Below are 17,695 nucleotides of genomic sequence, written 5' to 3'. Positions count from 1 at the left end.
GCATATGTGCAGCCCTAAGAAACTTTGATCACCTTGTGTTTGGATCATTGCTATGGACTGCATATGAAACTACACTTGAAGATCACTCAGAAAGTGCAGATATTCCAGAAAACAGCAACATACTGTAGGCAACTTTAGGTATGCCTTGTTATGCCCATGCAACAGTTTACTGTGGAAGCTGCATTTCAGTGTGCTGATTATCTTTTATAAAGCTCTTCATGGCACAGAACTTGATTATTTGAGGAACCACCTATGTTTCACAGTTGCTGTCCATCTTATATGATTCAGCAGCATGTTCTGGATCCCACTGATAAGTAATATATTTAATGGGACCAAGAAACAGGTCTTCTCTGATGTAGCATCTGGCCTCTGGACTGATATTCTTCCAAATGTGTGCACAGTCCCAGTCTATCCTTATTTAAATGTGCCGTCAGGATTTGGTACCTTTCCCAACCTTCGGTTGTAATGGGTGTCAGACTCCTTTTGGATTGACTGATTTGTGAGATGGTAGTTGTTTCTTTCTAAATATTTTTTTTACTGCACGGCTTTATTTTAAATTTTGCATATTGAATACTGCACAGAATCACAGTAAAGTTAATAAATAAAATAGCTCGATGGTTACTGAAAACAAATAGCACAATTTCTAGGCTTTTTGAGGTAGAAAAAAGTGTGTAAGTGTAGCCTTTTATAGGCATGCTAAACAGCTAAAAATAGAAAACCCCAAATGCAGTCTTGTCTTGTTAACAACTGTGCTGTGGCCTCATCTGTTTTGCAGCCCTTAGATTTTCCCCAGAGGCTGAGTTGTGGCCCTTATAGCTCAATTTATTGAAGAAAATTTTCTTTAATCAAATTGAACTGCTTAACAAAACCAAAATAAGAATTTATCTGGCCAGGACAGTTCAATTATCCCACTGATTGTAGAACAGAATTTTAAAGGATTAAAAGAAAATAAAGAGTTATTATTATTCAAAAAAGTTAAACATGCTTCATTTAAGAGAAGGTATATGGCTTGAGCTTTTAAAACATATTTGAAGAATAATAATTTTTTAATGGTTGCTAAAATACCATAAATATAACCTCTTTTTCCTCTCTCTTGATTTAACTGTGAAGGTTTTTTAAGCATCTGGTGTCCAGGTTGAATTTGTCAGTGACATTATTGAGAACACTTGTTAAAAGACCAAATATTTTATACAAAAGGAAAAAAATAGAAGTTATCACATGAGCAAGTTTGTGTTGCTCTCAGCTTACAGGATGTAATAAAATAAGTGTTTGAGTGTTAGACGTCTTATGTAGATACTTAATTATGGTGTATTGAACTAATCCCACTTTGAGATGAAGTAGTATGTCTGTGAATTGATCACTAATGTGTACGAAATACAAGCAATGGGTCCAGCATCCATAAACTTGATATTTAGTATTGTAAAACTTTCCAACAGTATCCGCAACACGGTTCTTCTCTTTTGCAAAATAGTTTCTGGATGGTTTCAATTGTCTTAAGAGGTATAGGTAAAACATGTGTTATATGTCACATATGTGTTGCTTTTCCCACAAATAAAGCTTACTAACAATTATTTTCAGAAGTGTTGGATGAAGGCTTCCAGGTTCCAGCTTCAATAGCAGAGAGGTATAAAGTTGGTCGGACTATAGGAGATGGAAATTTTGCCGTTGTAAAAGAGTGTATAGAAAGGTGAGCAATCTCTTTCCCTTATTACTGTTAAAGCATTTTCTAACATTAGACTATTGCTAGATCATATCTCTATTTACAAACAATATGTAACAAAATAATGCCTCGACTACATATGAACAACAAAGATTCCAGTTAGGCCTATAAAGAAAATATTTTTTAGAATCAATCTATAAATGAAATGCTTTTATTTTCTATTGTCCCTTTTTCTATATTTGGGTCTTACAGGATATATATGCTTTTCAGGAGTGGGATGCTACTGGTTCGGCCCGGTTCTATAGGACCTGTAGCTCTGAAGAGCAGCAAACACGGAACTGGTTCCATGTCTGCTGCTCTGTTTGGCCCAGCGCCCATCCGGGCTCTTGGCTGTCCTTTATTTTCTGCTTTTTCAACCTCAGTTGCTTTGCACGGCATAGCTGAGGTTGAAAAAGCAGAAAAGAAGAGGAGTTTGAAACACTGTGCACCCACGTACAGTGCTTGTCAGCTGTCCAGGCGGCACAGCTGAGGTTTTTTGGGAAATGGTCTACACACACATGCAAAATGCACTCTGACCAGAAGTGGGATTCTACCAGCCAAAGAACTGGCAAATCGCACCACTGGTTGGCTCCGCCCCGCCCCACTCACTCACTCCTTACCTGGCATGCTCACCATCAAACTTGCTTACTAAGTTGCTATTTTTCCTTTTTTCCCCTGACCATCAGCTGTTCTTCTGTGCCGAAGATTTAGATTAGCTAGAAAGCAAAAATCGTTGCATTTTTTGCTTTCTAGCTAATCTAAAAATAGAGCTGAACCTTCCTTAGGAGCGAAGCTTCTATTTTTCAGTGCAGACTCAGGTAGCCGATTGCAGATAGATAGATCCCTGAGTGAATCTGTGATTCTGTGAGCAACTGAATCTGCCTGCCTGCTTTGCCTGGTTTTGGGTAAAAATTGTTCTTTTTTAATAAAAAAAATCAATATTTACTTAAATATTTATAATATTTACATACAAGCCATGCCCAGCCAGTCACATGATCACCAAGCCACGCCCAGCCAGCAAGCCACGCCCAGCCAGTCACATGACCACCAAGCTACACCCACAAATTAGGCCACAGAACCAATTGTTAAGAAATTTCAATCCTACCCCTGATGATTTTAGAAAATAATGCTGTTTAAAAAGCTTCATATATAAGCAGGCACAGTAAAAAAAATAAAAAATAAAAAGAAAGTCCTTCCTTAACATAACTTTTTCAGTTTTGATTTCCAAATCTCTGCTGCAGCTGTTATCTACAGTAGTCTGTGTATGCTGCACTGGTTACAATATATAAAATATGACATGCTGAGGGTCAACTCAACATAAAATAGCTGTTTGGTAAAGAAGACATTTTGGGGAGAAATCCCACTTTCTCGCTTTAGGAGAATTTTGATCATGTCAGAGGAATTTCCTGTGCAGCAGCGTAGGCCCTTCTGTAGACAGGAATTTATGTGTAGAAACTAGCTGCTATATGCAAAAGAATCTTGGCCTGATGGGATAAGCTGTGTTTATTACAAGCAACCAAGGCAATCACAGGCAAATGAAACATGTGTTCTTTTCCAGAATTATCTAAACAATATAGATTGGTGGATAATTAAATAAAGAAGTTATTCCATTCCAGTACTGGGATTGGAGTAACATTGATTTATTGCATTTCATTCTTCCTGTCCTTGAAGAAGTTCAAGGCAGCTTTCATATTCTTCCCTTATACTGACACCTGTCAATCTGTGGAGAAGGATCTGTCTAGGCTGAGTCAGGGATGAAATTGTGTCCCCAGAAGCCTAAGCTTTATGTCGCAGTTTAACAAATGATTTAACAAAGCAAAAAAAGAAAAGAAAGTGCTGTATATGTCCATGATGGCGAACCAATGGCACCCGTGCCACAGGTGGCACACAGAACCATTTGTGCCGACACACAAGCTACAGGCAAACTTACCTCACTGCGCATGTGCATGCCTCACAGCTGATTTTGGGCCAGCTTGAGGCCTTTTTTGGGCCTCCCAAAGGCTTGAGGAAGGCTTCTTCAGGCTTCTACAAGCTTTGTAGGCCGAAAACTAGCCCCGTTTAGTCACTTCTGGTATTTTGGGAAAAACAGGAAGTGATGAAACGGGACTAGATTTCAGCCTACAAGGCTTGTAGAAGCCTGAAGAAGCCTTCCTCAAGCCTTTGGGAGGCTGAAAAAGGCCTCAAACCGGCCAAAAATCAGCTGTGAGGCGCAGTGCAGGTAAGCGGGGGCAGGGGACGGGGTGGGATTGAGCACACATGTGTAGGGGGCGTGGGGCGCGCGCATTGCCTTCTGGGTACTGGCACATGAGCACAAACATGCAAGCACATGCACAAATTTTGGCACAGGAGACCAAAAAAGTTAGCCACCACTGGTATACGTCATTCCTGGACACTCAATAGAATTGTATAAGCTCAGGCTATCCTACCAAAGTTTTGCCATATATTTGAGCACATCTGAAGTGTAATATTTTAAGGTGAGGAAAAGTAAAAAAAAAAAAAAAAAGGAGGTAGAGTGGAGCAATTCAAATACCACACTGAATTTAATATTGCTTAATGAAGCAAATAATAAAATAGCATCTGCATATATTTTGGTATCACTAGAACTGGTAATATTATAAAATTTGAATTTTTTTTAAAAAATAAAAGTTGAACATGCAAGCCAAGGATTAAAAAATATGGGGGGGGCAGGAGGAGAGGGAGGAAGAAGGGGGAGGAGAATTCCAAATGGTAGTCTATATAAAGATAGCTTTTGGATGATGAAGTATCTTATTTCTGAGAAACTATATTATGCCAAGAAGCCCTCTAGTGGGAAAATGACGCCTTGCTCAGGGAGTTATGCTGCTTTTTTTTTTTTAACAATGCTGCAATAAGATAAAATGTGGGTGGACTTCTTATTTTTCCTAAGCCTTTGCTTTAAATAGTGAATTTAAACTTCACTTTAATCTTTAATGTTTTCATTTCTATTAGAAGTTATATTATTTAAATCAATATCCTATATCTCTTCATGTTTCACAGCAGCTTGCTACAGTAATGAAATAGAAACTTTCTAAAACGTTCCTTACTGGCTGCTGGAAATTTTCTAGTCATTTTAAATAAGGTATACATTTAGGCAACTCTGCAAAATAATCTCAGGTTATGTGTTAAATTGTAAAAAAATTTCACTATTGGGTAAATCAATTTAATTTGTTTCTTCCTTCTTCTGAATGTTGTTAGGTCAACTGGTAGAGAATATGCCCTGAAAATCATTAAAAAAAGTAAATGCAGAGGAAAGGTAAGTATTGAGATCCACAATGGAGCATCAGATGTATCTTATGTTCAGTTTTTGAATTAGATCAGGCACTCCAAGTTAGTGGTTAATTTAAAAAAAATGTTGTCCAACATTTGCTGAACAACAGATGGAACAAGGATCTGGCAGGGCACCGTGACATAGTCAGAAGGTTCTTTACAGAAAAAAATAGCTTACATTGACTCAGAATTACATACCAATTGGAATCTAATGTGATGATGTGAATAAATTCTTGTGATGTTATCTTTGAGTTATTTGGCCATATGGAAACTGATGGAATGGATAGGAGTCCCTGTAATATGAGCTTGGCTCCATGTAGACTTCTTTGAACACTTCATCAGTCTATGAAATTAGTTTATTATAATATGGTCTGCATAGGGCTGCCTTTGAAAATAACCCAGAATCTATAAGTATAACATTCAGCAGTCAAGATGATTTTTTTTAAAAGGCTACCATATTGTAAAACAAGTAATGAGAAGCGATGCAGATCTTGGGGCAGGTGCATGGAATGTGGGAAGCTGCCACAGAAAAGGCACTTTTACATATTGCCATTAAGTAAACATCTGGAGGGGCCTCAAGGTAGATCTTGATTCTCAAGCAGAATTATATGCAGAAAAATGCTTCTTTGACTAGTCTGGTCCCAGACCATTTAGCGTTTTTACTTGGGGTTAAAAGCAACTTTTTAAATTGTTCTACAAAACTATGCAACTTGACGAACTTGACGTGAAAACAACAAGATGTTCAGTTTAGTAAGGATGAGAGGTCAAGGCATAATATATTGACTTGGAGAAGTCTTGGAAAGAAAAATATTAAGAGCTAAAATGTCTAAAGAAAATGCAGCTGTTATTTTCTTTTTGCTTGGGAAAATATGATTTGTTATGCAGTATATAATTTTTGAGTTAAAAGATTGGAAGTGTAGTTCTTTACAAGCATACTAAAAGAAAATATTCAATATCAGATATGTTAAATATAGGCAAGCTTAAATCTAAATAAAGTACTTGCCAGTTTAATCTTCTACCTCTGTTTTACTTTTGATATTCATTTTCTCAGCCTTAGCATAGTCATTGACTTATGCATTAATTTATAAAGGTTTTAAAACTTTTTGATGAATACTGAGTTTCATCTTTCCATTATGATGCTCCATTAAAGGAGATTAGTTTAGTGTAGTTATTAAGGTAATGGATTAGAAAGTACCAGCCCATGGGTTCTAGTCCTACCCTAGGCAGAGAGACTAGTGAAAGGATTTTGGGTCAATCATTATCTCTTTCAGCCTTAGAAACAAGGTCCTGGCAAGCCACCACTGCCAAGAAAACCAGAAGTTGAATATATTGATTTTATCTAGGATATAGTCATGACCTCTGTGGTTGACTTGATAAATTATAACTTACCTCATTAAATAAGACAAAAGTCCTGTAGCAACTATATGGTTTTTTTCATCCTCTTTTCATGATTTTTTTCTCTCCTTTTATGCAGGAACACATGATTCAGAATGAAGTTTCTATTTTAAGACGGGTCAAACATCCCAACATTGTTCTCCTGATTGAGGAAATGGATATGCCCACTGAGTTGTATCTTGTCATGGAGCTTGTAAAAGTAAGTACAGATGAACATTTATCAGCTTCTGCTTAGTTTATTAGCCTTTTTTCAGAATTCTAATCTTAGCTTCAGTATAGAGATATAGTATGTGTATGAACATGGAACAAAGAAGATCCACTGTTCCTCAATAGAAAGTTTATTAAAGATGGGGAAATGGATGAAGTAATTTGTAAATATCTAAATGTACGAGTACTTCGTAGATTATTGTAAAGTAAAATGTAAACTAAAATGTATGTGTAAGAGCATTTTTCTGCTCATGTTGTTATATGAAAATGAAAATTGGGTGTTATTGGAGAAAGTACAAAAATACTTCAATGGGAAAGTGAATCTTTGAATGGTGTATGTGATAAAATAAGAAAAGATGTGACCAAGAGTAAATGGGTGATCAATTGTATTGATTTCAAAATGAGTGAACAGCAATAACATCACAGTTTTTTAAGTACATTGGTTGCCGGTGTGTTACTAGGTGCAATTCAAGGTCATGGTTATCATCTTTAAAGGTCTTCATTACTTGGGGCCAGGTTATCCAATGGGTTATCCTTGTCTAGTTGTCCACCTGTACAATTTGGTCAGGCAGGTTGGCCATACTATGGGTTCCATCAGCCAAGGAATTTTGATGGGAATCAGGAATTGTCTTCTCCACCATAGCCTCTGCCCTCTGGAATATTCTCCCTTCTTATATCAGGATGATCCAAACTCTGTTGGACCTTCATAAAACCATGAAGACTTAGTTACGTGCCTGGACCTGGAGCCCCTGGAGCCCCCTGTTTCCTGACTACATTAATATCCATAGTAACAGCTTTATTTGGTACCATATATTTTGTACTGTTTTATTTGTTTAATGTCTTATAATGTACACCAACCAGAGTCACTCGATTAGATGGCTGTAGAAATAAAAAAATAAAGCAATTTTTGAGGATACCAAAATAGGCTTGAAAACAGACTCTGCTTGTGAAAAGATTGCCATGTACACTAGAAAATTTTATTTTCCTTACGATTGCACAGGGGTGAACTTTCAAAGAGGGAATTGGGATTCTACCTGGCCTTTCTTTGAACTCATCCATATCCTGATGAGGAGAGTCACACTCCAGCTGTGGTGGCAAATCTGCTAGTAATATAAAGGTTCTGTGGCAGGAGTGTCCAACTTGATTTCATTGAGAGCTGCATCAGGGTTGTGTTTGACCTTGGGGGGGACTCAGTGTCACTCATGTTGGGGGCATTTGTGGTGGCCAAGTGCTAAGGCAGACTTCCTACAGACCCTCCCTCACTCTTCTTATAATCTCCTTCCTTCTTGCCTGTCTTCCTTTTTTTTCCTTCCCTCTTCCTTCTCCTTTTTTTTCTTTCCCCTCATTTCTTATTTTTCCTTCCTTGCTCTCTTCCCATCCTTCCTTCTTTTTCTTTGTCTTTCCTTTTTCTCTTTTTCCTTCTTGCATGCTCAAATGCAAAAGGATAAACATTTATCCTTTTGTTTTGTTTTTAGCTTGTTTTGTTAGCCCTCTAACCGGGAAAACGAAAGAGGAGGAGAGCTGCAGGAGGCCATCATGGCCAAAAAACGGGCCTGGAGGCCACACACATTGTCCCCAAGCTCCATTTTTTTTAACACAAGCACCATGGGCCAATCCTTTGCTGTTTCCAGGGCAGACCTGCAAGCCAGGTCTAAGCACCCAGTGGGCCTTGAGTTTGACACCTTGTTCTGTGAAAATGGAGTTAGTCTTCTTCTTGATTGTCACATATTTCCTTAAACCTGAGTGTATTCCCTAGCACGAAGAGTAAGAATTGATCTACCCAGCACTAGTAACCAAGTTGACTTTCTCATCTATATTCTTGATAAACCTTTGCAGGAGTCTCATATTATGTATGTAGCTAATGATTCAATTACTATCAGTTAGGAACATAGATGCCCTTTTCCCAAAACCACCAAAGAATACTTGGGAAGTTCCACCTGGAAGGTAACTGATTATGATGCCATCCGGATTGATGTGTCAAAAGAAAAACCAAACAAAATGTACAGCTGAAAAAGATTTAGTGTTATGTGCTAGTAAAAGTTTTGATAGGTATTTAAAGCAGTTCCCTTTAATCATTTAGTGGATAGTTCTGTAGGGAAGACTTCAGATGGCGGAGTTGCTGGAAGGCAGCAGCTGATTGGAGCCTTGTCATTGCACTGGATTGTTGTTTTGTGCACACAGTAATAAAAAAGGACAGAAATGGAGGGAGATTGCTAGGAGACAAAAAAAAATCTGTCTGCTTGAAGCTGGATTAGATCATTCTTGTGGTCCTTTTCAACTCTAAAGCCAATGAAGTGAAAACTTCTATGTAACCTAAGGCATATACATTTCCCTATAATATTTCACAGAACAAATTGGATTCTTAAAAAAAAAGATGTGCATGTTTGGTATGCTTTATTGGAATTCAGATTTTCCTTTCCTTTCCCGATGAATAAGTCCCTGGTTTTCCTCTCCACAGGAATGGAAAAATATGGGGAGGTATAGTGAATGCCATTGGTGTAAACTAGATTTAGCTATATTTTATTTTCTTAACTTACGCATTTAACTTCTATGCCTTAACTATTTTGTATTCCCTTTCTGTGCTTTGCTTACTTGTGCCTGCCAGCCCCAAAAGGGAATGCCACAATGGGGCAGTCTGTTTAAAATGGAATAAAGCTTGCTATATGTTTCTTTTTCAAAGAGTAAAAGCAAGTATTCTTGGAAGCTTGTTGAATAATCCACTCACTATTCCCATTTACAGCTGAGTAACCATCTGCTAAGGGCTGCTTTTTGAAGGCTTAACATGTAAATTAAATTCTCTAATGGCAAAGATTTTCAAGAGAAGGTTGCTGGCATATCAAACTTTAGTTAATAATATTACGCTTTCATTGGTCACAACAAACTTAACATAAGTGGGTCCTGTTGCTGCACGTACATTCTGTTTTCATCCCAGGCATATCTTTCTGTCCTAAAATGTAAAAAATGCATTTCATAAATATAAATAAAAACAAATTTCAAATAGGAATTATGAAAGGTGAGAGAGGATGTGGTTGCTGGCAAGCTGCCATTGTATGTACTGGGACTAAATTATTATGCAAGACTTGCATTGCCCTAGTTATTTTAACAAGCATGATTTATGATAGGGTTTCTTCCTGCTGTTCAAAGGATCTAACTTCAATTTCCCATGAGAAGGGAAATATTATAGCATTTCTTTTGGAAGGAAGTAAATAAGTAATTGGTTATTGTTCTTCTGGATGTCAGTGCCTTATGGTGAAAGGTGATAAGGCTCTTCTTCCATCTTGTCCCATCCCTTTTTAATTAAAAAAAAACATTTTAAAAGCCGTTTCCAGTTTGTCTTGCACCCAGAAAAGAGCAACATTAGTGAAGAAATCAAGCAGTATCATTGACTATCTAATAGTGAGTAATCTATTAAAAGATTATGACAATATGACTGAAATTGGGAAGTTGAAGAGTTGCTTATGGAAAGTAAAACGTTGAATTATATTTAATTAGTTTACTTGCAAGATTAGCACATTAGGGTAGGGTTCCACAAAGTGATCAATATTGACCTGCTAGGCTTTATGGGATTATTCACAGGGTTCGTATTATCGCTATGGTTTTCATATGTTTAAATTGAATTTGGCTTTTTTTAATCCACCTATTGAGTCCTACTGAAGAACCTGGGATAGATGGATGCTGTTTGATGGTATTAAAAATTATTGTTAGAGGAAGTAAGCTGTTCCAAGTAAAGCCGCCTTTTGCAATTGACTGATGTGATTTTGTTAATGCCAGTCAGTGATCAAGTGGTGCTCCACTTGTTTTGTAGTTGTAAATCACCTAGTATTTTGTAATAGACACCACTTACAATTGGTACAATTAGTAGCAGTTGTACTATTAAGTGGTATTTATTAAAATGTTTTCATTATTATTTGAGAGTCAGCGAACAATCTGAGTTGTTTTGTGATGGGTGGCAAACAAATTTAATAAATAAAAATAAAACAATTTGAAGCTTCATGAGGAGTCAATAAGTTGAAGAGTTGGGGAAACCTGCATTAGGGTTTTAACAGGACATCAGCATTTCCCCGTTTAGTTTAAATATTTCACATTTTCCTCCTTACCTCTCAATTTCCTTTCCTCTTTCTAACTGTTGGCAAAAGTTTTACAATATTTTATTGGAAGGATTGTTTAAAGTAATGTGAACGTGTAATATAAGAATTTTACTGAGTGGCTGCCACCAATGGCAAACTGAAATGTCAGAATCCATGAACAGTTAAAGTGCACTTTTCTGGGATAAAATTCTTTGAGTTAATCTCGTCGTTTATAGATATATAGAATGTCCACTGCAGATTTCATTCTTTTCTTTAAGAATGGGAATTCTAAGATGTCCTGAAAGAAAATACTATCAATCATTATGATCTTTTTCCTGAATCATAGTAGAATATACTAATATGTTACATTCATTTTAATTCAGGGAGGAGATCTTTTTGATGCTATTACCTCCACAAATAAGTATACAGAGAGGGATGCCAGTGGGATGCTGTACAATCTGGCCAGTGCCATCAAATACCTTCATACCTTGAACATTGTTCACAGGGATATCAAACCAGAAAATCTGCTGGTAAGTAACATCAAATGGCGATAGAGATTTTGATGCATATAATTCATAGCAAACATCTATCAATCACTATCTCAAATTTCAGTCAATTTAGGAGCACTTTCAGCTTAAAATAGTTTTCAGAATTAGAACAAAAAATGTCCTTACTAGATTGAGCCAAAGTCCATCTTAGTCCATAATTTTGTTTCACACAAAAATTTCAGATGCTTCTGGTACACTAACAAGTGAGAGATGTAGAGAGGACTTGGAAGATTAATGCCAGCCTTGTAAGGTAATCCAGACAAGAAATATACCCAGGAGTACTAGTTCTATCTTTACTGTGTAAAGATAGTGTGTAAAGATATTTTTGAAGTATGACACTACAACTTTCCCCTATTGCCTTTACAACTAGGGAAGGCCCCTTCCAAGATGTTTGTACGTTTCCATTCCTTCTATGGTCTCAGATGTTTCTTGTTTAACCATTGCCCAGTCTGCAGCTTTTTTGTTTCCCAAATCATTCTCACACCCCAATATATCAGCCTATTGATTAAAATTAAAATAGTACTTATCGGTACTATTTTATATGCCCCAACACAAATGGTTTTTGTTGGTTTAGAACTATTAATTGTAGAGGTGGGTGTTTGATGGCTGCCAAGCAACTGATCACAATGAAATCCAGATTTTAAGAAGAAAAGAAAATTAGTATCTGTTTTCTTCCATTCCATTTCTTTATTATTTCTATGGAGGGAGTTGCTGCCTTTTATAAATAGGATAATGCCTTTTATAAATAGGATATTACAATGAGTCTTTCTTTGGAGAGGGTTTAGGAATCAGAAATAGTTAAAAGTAAAGCAACTGGATTGTTGGCTATTACATATTTTAATGATCCTGTAATTTTGAAATAATTTTCAAGTCTCCTTCAGAATGTTGATTTTAAATGCTGTGTAAAATGTAAGTAGAATGTAAAACATTCTACTTTAATTTCAGTTCTTCAGAACCAAGAGAAGCTATGATGGTTAGTTAGTACACGAGACAGTGTCCTTTTTATAGAAAGTCAGGTTGGAGTGGCTTAATGTGCCTCTGACTGAGATCCTAAAATATCTCCCATTATCTTTCACTCTTAAACTCTGAAAAATTTTGATCTGAATGGAGACGGCGGTTAATTCATTTTTGTATATGTGAGGGAATGAAGCTGAGATATCTGCATTTGGGAAAAGCAGCTGCAACCAGGCAGAAATGCTCCTACTCCCGCTTCCCCAAGGATAGGTTCAATTTATCCTTTCTCCCAAAGGGTAGTAAAGTTTATTGTCTGAGAAACTTGAAAGGAGATGGATTCATTAATTCTTTCTCCCACTCACAGTTTACTCACAAGCATCTGGTAATTTTCAGTGTCTGACTGACTAACCACACCCTGATGTTTTTTAGAAACTTGGTGACATACATAGGTCATCACCCCATCCAGGCCCTTAACTTACAAAAGTGTGGAGGTATAGGAGAGAAGGAGATAACAGGAAGCTGAAGAAATAGAAACAATTTCTAAGAAAGTGGTCTGAGAACTATTACAACCAAACAAGTGAATTATCAGTCAGTTGCCCACAAGCTATGGTAAACATCCCATTGCAGTGTGATTCCTGCCTAGAGCTTGGCCTGGAACTCAGCAGCAACTAGAAGAGGAGCAATCAGACTGAAACAGTACCTAATTCCAACAAGAGCAAGAATTTTGGAAGGAGACAATGGTTGCATTGCCTCTTTATGAACATTAAGACTTTTATTTATTATAAAATAATAAACTCTTATTTACATGGCTACATTAACTTTCAAAGGCTAGGAGGATGAAATTAACCCAGGGCAATAGGAAAGGTGTGTATGTGTGTGTTACAATAGGCCTATGCTGTATAATTTTGCATAGTTAACTTCTATGCTGTGATGTGTCCAGTTCTTAGAAAACAAAGAACCATCCCAGTATAGAGAGATTACTGAATTATATTTCAAAATATGCATTAATCAATAAGCTTTCAGTTGCTGAAGAAAATTGGAATGTCTATTGTTTATGCAAGACTGTAATAGTCTAGGCTTACTTCATTTGGAAAGCTGAGTTTTCCCATTTTAATTGGAACATTTTTCCATAATTGCTACTATTTAGTGTGATTATTTTGTCAAATCATGGGATAGCTTTATAGCCATATAATAAGCCCAGGAGAACAACTTCTCTGACTGTTGCCATCTGCAGTGATCACAGAGCAGCTTAGAAAATATGGATAGCCTTTAGAATAATAGGATGCATATGGTAGCACACAATTATATGTAGCTGGATTCAATTAGTGTTGTACAATTACACTGTTTTATTGCTTAGCTAAAACAGTGAAAGCGCTACATGGTGAGTAATTTACACTAATCCACATCTCTTTAATTGGCCTTCAGGTCTCAAAGGAAAATAGAATTTGTAAAGACCTTACTTTTTGACTAAGATGAACTTTAAATGATCATTTACATTCTTTGATCTTGACAAGGCAGATAGTGAATATATTACTGTTTCTTATTTCAGCCTTAATTATATATTTTAATCTTTCTTGCTGAGGTTATAGTATTCAATCTGATATCCATCAAACTGCAACTTCCAACATTCTCCAGTAAGTCATTGCCATACTGGCAGGGAATTTTGGGAGTTGTAGTCCCAGCATATCTGGCTAATCCTGGACTGTGGGCATGTCAAAGATTTAGGACATGCAATATTGTCTCCCTCATTATATTTACTATATATTTATAGGAAAAAAAGATTAATGTCTACATTTCTTCATTCAAAGTTTTCTTTTTTAAAATCTTTAGGAAAAATATAAACTATAGAAAAAATGAATTCTTTTAGTTGATCCTACATAAACTGATGAAATTATTATTCAGATTTGCAAAGATTTTCCTCTATAGTTTCCATAATCCTAGCTACACAGAATCTTTAATAAAAAATCTAAAACTATTTATTAAGAAGTAATGGCCAAGAGAAACAGTTTATAAGATTAATTAGATGTTCCCTGAAAATCATTGTTAAATATCTGAAATGTTATTAAAAATGTTGAGAAATAATTACTATTATAGTAGTAGATCTGCTACATCAGTAAACATGTTCTTAATAGTTAACAACCAGAAGTATACATATGTTTTTACTACAGCTGCAGTTGTATTTTCTTTCCTTATAGATTTTGGTGTTGCCATTGCTTTGTGTTGAGAATTTGATAGTGTGTTTTCTAAAGACAAATTCTGGTTGCATGAATTTGTTATAAATTAACTGGAGGGAATAATAAATTTCTATATTTCTATATTGCCACTTCAGAATATATATTTGATGATATAGTGGCCTGTAATAAGAACCTTTACATTATTCTTATTGCAAGTAAATTATGAAATATTATTTCTCTTTGCCTCTGATCTTAGAATAGTTTTGGTTGTTGCTTTTCTAACAGTTTAAAAGAAAAAGTGTCCTAGGAAAATAAAAAGAGACACAAGGGAGAGTTGTTAGAAAAACAGCTTACAAATTCCTGCACATCCTAGAAATTTGCCCTAGAAATGTAGAATAATTGAGGTAGGAAGTGCACAAAGGCATCCTGTTACCAATAGGATTCCATTCTTAAAGGATATATTAATATGAAAAAGACAAGCTGTTTGTCTCTTATTCTCAACAACTAACAATATTCGATGGACAATTTATGACCAAGCAAATAAAGAGCTTAAAAGAGTCTTCTGTTTATCTATCTAAATAAAATACTTGGTCATGAATTATACTAAATTAAAGATTAGTTGTTTGTTTTTTATATTGTTTATATTCATCATTTTTCAAAAAATAACTCAGTGCGGTGGTGAACATATCCAATATATCTTCATCCTCCTTTTTTCATTATGACTGGTATTTTCAAAAGCATAGAGCATATATTCTTTCAAAGGAGTACTTGAAAAATAAATTTAGTTTCTCACAATTGTAGATTGAAATGTGCTGCAGTCCCTAATCTATATTCATCTCATTTTGTATGATGGTTCAATAGCTGATGTTACATTTTTAGAAAAGAAAATTTATAGCCTCCTGTGTCCTTTGTGTAACAGTGGACATGAAGATATATATTAATCATAACTGTAGGTAATTGCCTGGCTGCCCATCTTTTTCCCACAGGTTGTCCTTACTTTCATGAAATGTTTCATGGTAACATTTTATAGCAGTGGACAGAAATGGTTTTTCTTACAAGCAAATGTCAACTGTATTTTTTCTGTGTGATTTACCCAACACCTACCCTTTTATGGGGAAGTTTCAAATATGTTATCAAGACTTCCATGACCTGTGACAGAAAAGAAAGTGGAAGTAAAAAAATAATAATAATCCCGTGCCACTACATACTGTAAATGATTTGGTGTTTTCTTAAATATTAAACTTAATATTTTTAAATCTGTAGATTTAATATTTTTAAATCTGTAGATTTAAAATATAATTTAAAAAATCTGCAGATTTTAAAAAGAGAAAAAAATATGTAGAATTTAAAAGAATATTATTTTTAAAAAGTCATCTAGAAATGAGACAAAATCAACTTTCTGAAAACCAAAAGTTTCATCTATTCCTACTATCACATTTTAAACACACAGGAAATTAAAATGAACATCTTTCCCAAATATTTTTAAGGGTTTGTTTGACTAATTAAATTCTATGTTTACCAAGAATAAAACAGTGTCTAAAGGACTGGAGTCACACTACGCCAAAATTGTATATCATATATCGATGGAACTATGTACATAAAAGTTGTATTGACTTGGGGCTCTATATTTTAGTTATAATATTTGGTCTCATGGTTGATGTTCATTAAACTGAAAACTGGTTAGTTTCAAAACCTTTTCCACTATCTCCATACTACTTTGCCTTCGTCTTTCTTCCTCACTCCAGATTCACACATGAATACGCTGGAGAGTGGCAGGGTCTGCTTCCTTAAAGTATATAAAGTTGGCTATTAAAAGAATATCATATTTCTGGCATAATTTAATTGTTTTAATTTTGTTTTCAGGTCTATGAGCACCAAGATGGAAGCAAGTCACTGAAACTAGGAGATTTTGGTCTGGCCACAATAGTAGATGGACCTCTTTACACGGTCTGTGGAACCCCCACCTATGTGGCTCCAGAAATCATTGCAGAAACTGGGTAAACTAACTGTGCCTGGTACAAGGGATTCAATGGACAATTATTTTTTCCCCATAGGATGAAGCAATGTCCTTTGAAATAGAAACCATACCGAATTTGAATTTTGATATCTTATATTTATTTATAAGTTTGTCCTTATATCATACAAATGTGATGTAAACTACACTTTTATTCAGATGAGATCATTTAATTTAATGAAGATCCTTACCAACATATCATTTTCTGTTGCCTTTATTTCCCTTAGATCATACATTCTTGGTTTCCTAACCATAATCCCTTATCAATTTTAGATATGGCCTGAAGGTGGACATCTGGGCAGCTGGTGTGATTACTTACATCCTGCTGTGTGGTTTTCCTCCATTCCGTGGGTACGAGCTATGATTTTCTATTCATCTCTTAACAATGCATCTCTTAACTATTCTATCAGTTGCCCATATGGTTTTCTTCCCCTGCCTGGGTGTAATATTGGCTGCTAGCCTCCTCCCATTTGTAAAACATAAAATAGCAATAGAGGAACGTATTGTTACTAAGAATTAAATACTGGGGGAAAATCTCTTTTTTCATAGAAACTTGAGTTCTATGTTACTAAAATTGTCTGCAGTGTAAACCATATTTAATGGAAATAAGAAATATGCAGGGTTATAAATGTCAGAACCATTCCAATATAAAATTGACTGCTTTATGAGGCTTTTCTTATTCTCTTCTTTTGTCTTTTCCTTAAATTTCAAATTTGATATTTGTGTTTATGCTGGTCTATGACTCTAATAAATATTTGATTTGCAATTCAGATTGCCCAAGTAACCCCACTTATGGCAGTGCATAACAAACATAGTTTTGCAGCATTTTAAAAAGCTTTTTGTCTTTTTGCTTGTCTTTAATTTATTAGGAGCAATGAGAGAATGACAGTTTTATTTCTTTGTTATGCAGAAGTGGAGAAGACCAGGAAGTTCTTTTTGATCAGATTTTGATGGGACAAGTAGAGTTTCCATCTCCATATTGGGATAATGTATCTGACTCTGCAAAGGTATATTAAAAATGTTTTTCCTTTCCTTTAGAGCATTTCTTTATGTTGTTCTATTGCAACATAATGTAAAGATTTCACACACCATATATATATATATATATATATATATATATATTTGTTTTCTGAGGTTCTCAGGTATTTATATGTAGATCTTTGGTTGTTCGGGTTTTCTCCCGCGTAAGATTTGAAGTATCTAGGCAACGTTTCGATGAAGTCTCATTCATCATCTTCAGGCTTCTGTCTCCAGCTCTGTGCTTCTCAGAGTAATGGAGATTGCAGCTGCTTCCTCCTTTTAACTGCCAGTGGGGGTGGAACTTGATTGGGTGGGGGCTTGGCTGTGTTCTG

The 17,695-nt window shown here is 35.6% G+C and overlaps 1 protein-coding gene across 2 annotated transcripts in view; it reads left to right on the top strand.

Moving 5' to 3' along the window:
• The window catches only part of DCLK1 (doublecortin like kinase 1), a 171,743-nt gene that overhangs the window by 121,727 nt on the left and 32,321 nt on the right, over nt 1–17,695 (top strand). For both annotated transcript variants that reach the window (XM_026708829.2, XM_026708827.2), the window contains exons 8-14: nt 1,579–1,687; nt 4,913–4,970; nt 6,459–6,578; nt 11,037–11,183; nt 16,193–16,326; nt 16,617–16,694; nt 17,254–17,350. In XM_026708829.2, coding sequence (XP_026564614.1) covers nt 1,579–1,687; nt 4,913–4,970; nt 6,459–6,578; nt 11,037–11,183; nt 16,193–16,326; nt 16,617–16,694; nt 17,254–17,350 — 743 coding nt within the window. The remainder of the gene's footprint in view (nt 1–1,578; nt 1,688–4,912; nt 4,971–6,458; nt 6,579–11,036; nt 11,184–16,192; nt 16,327–16,616; nt 16,695–17,253; nt 17,351–17,695) is intronic.

The sequence above is a fragment of the Pseudonaja textilis genome, chromosome 7, assembly GCF_049901715.1.
Source record: "Pseudonaja textilis isolate UNSWEBS1 chromosome 7, rPseTex1.2, whole genome shotgun sequence".
In the NCBI taxonomy this organism is placed as follows: domain Eukaryota; kingdom Metazoa; phylum Chordata; class Lepidosauria; order Squamata; family Elapidae; genus Pseudonaja; species Pseudonaja textilis.
This window is presented reverse-complemented; position numbering and strand designations above follow the sequence as displayed.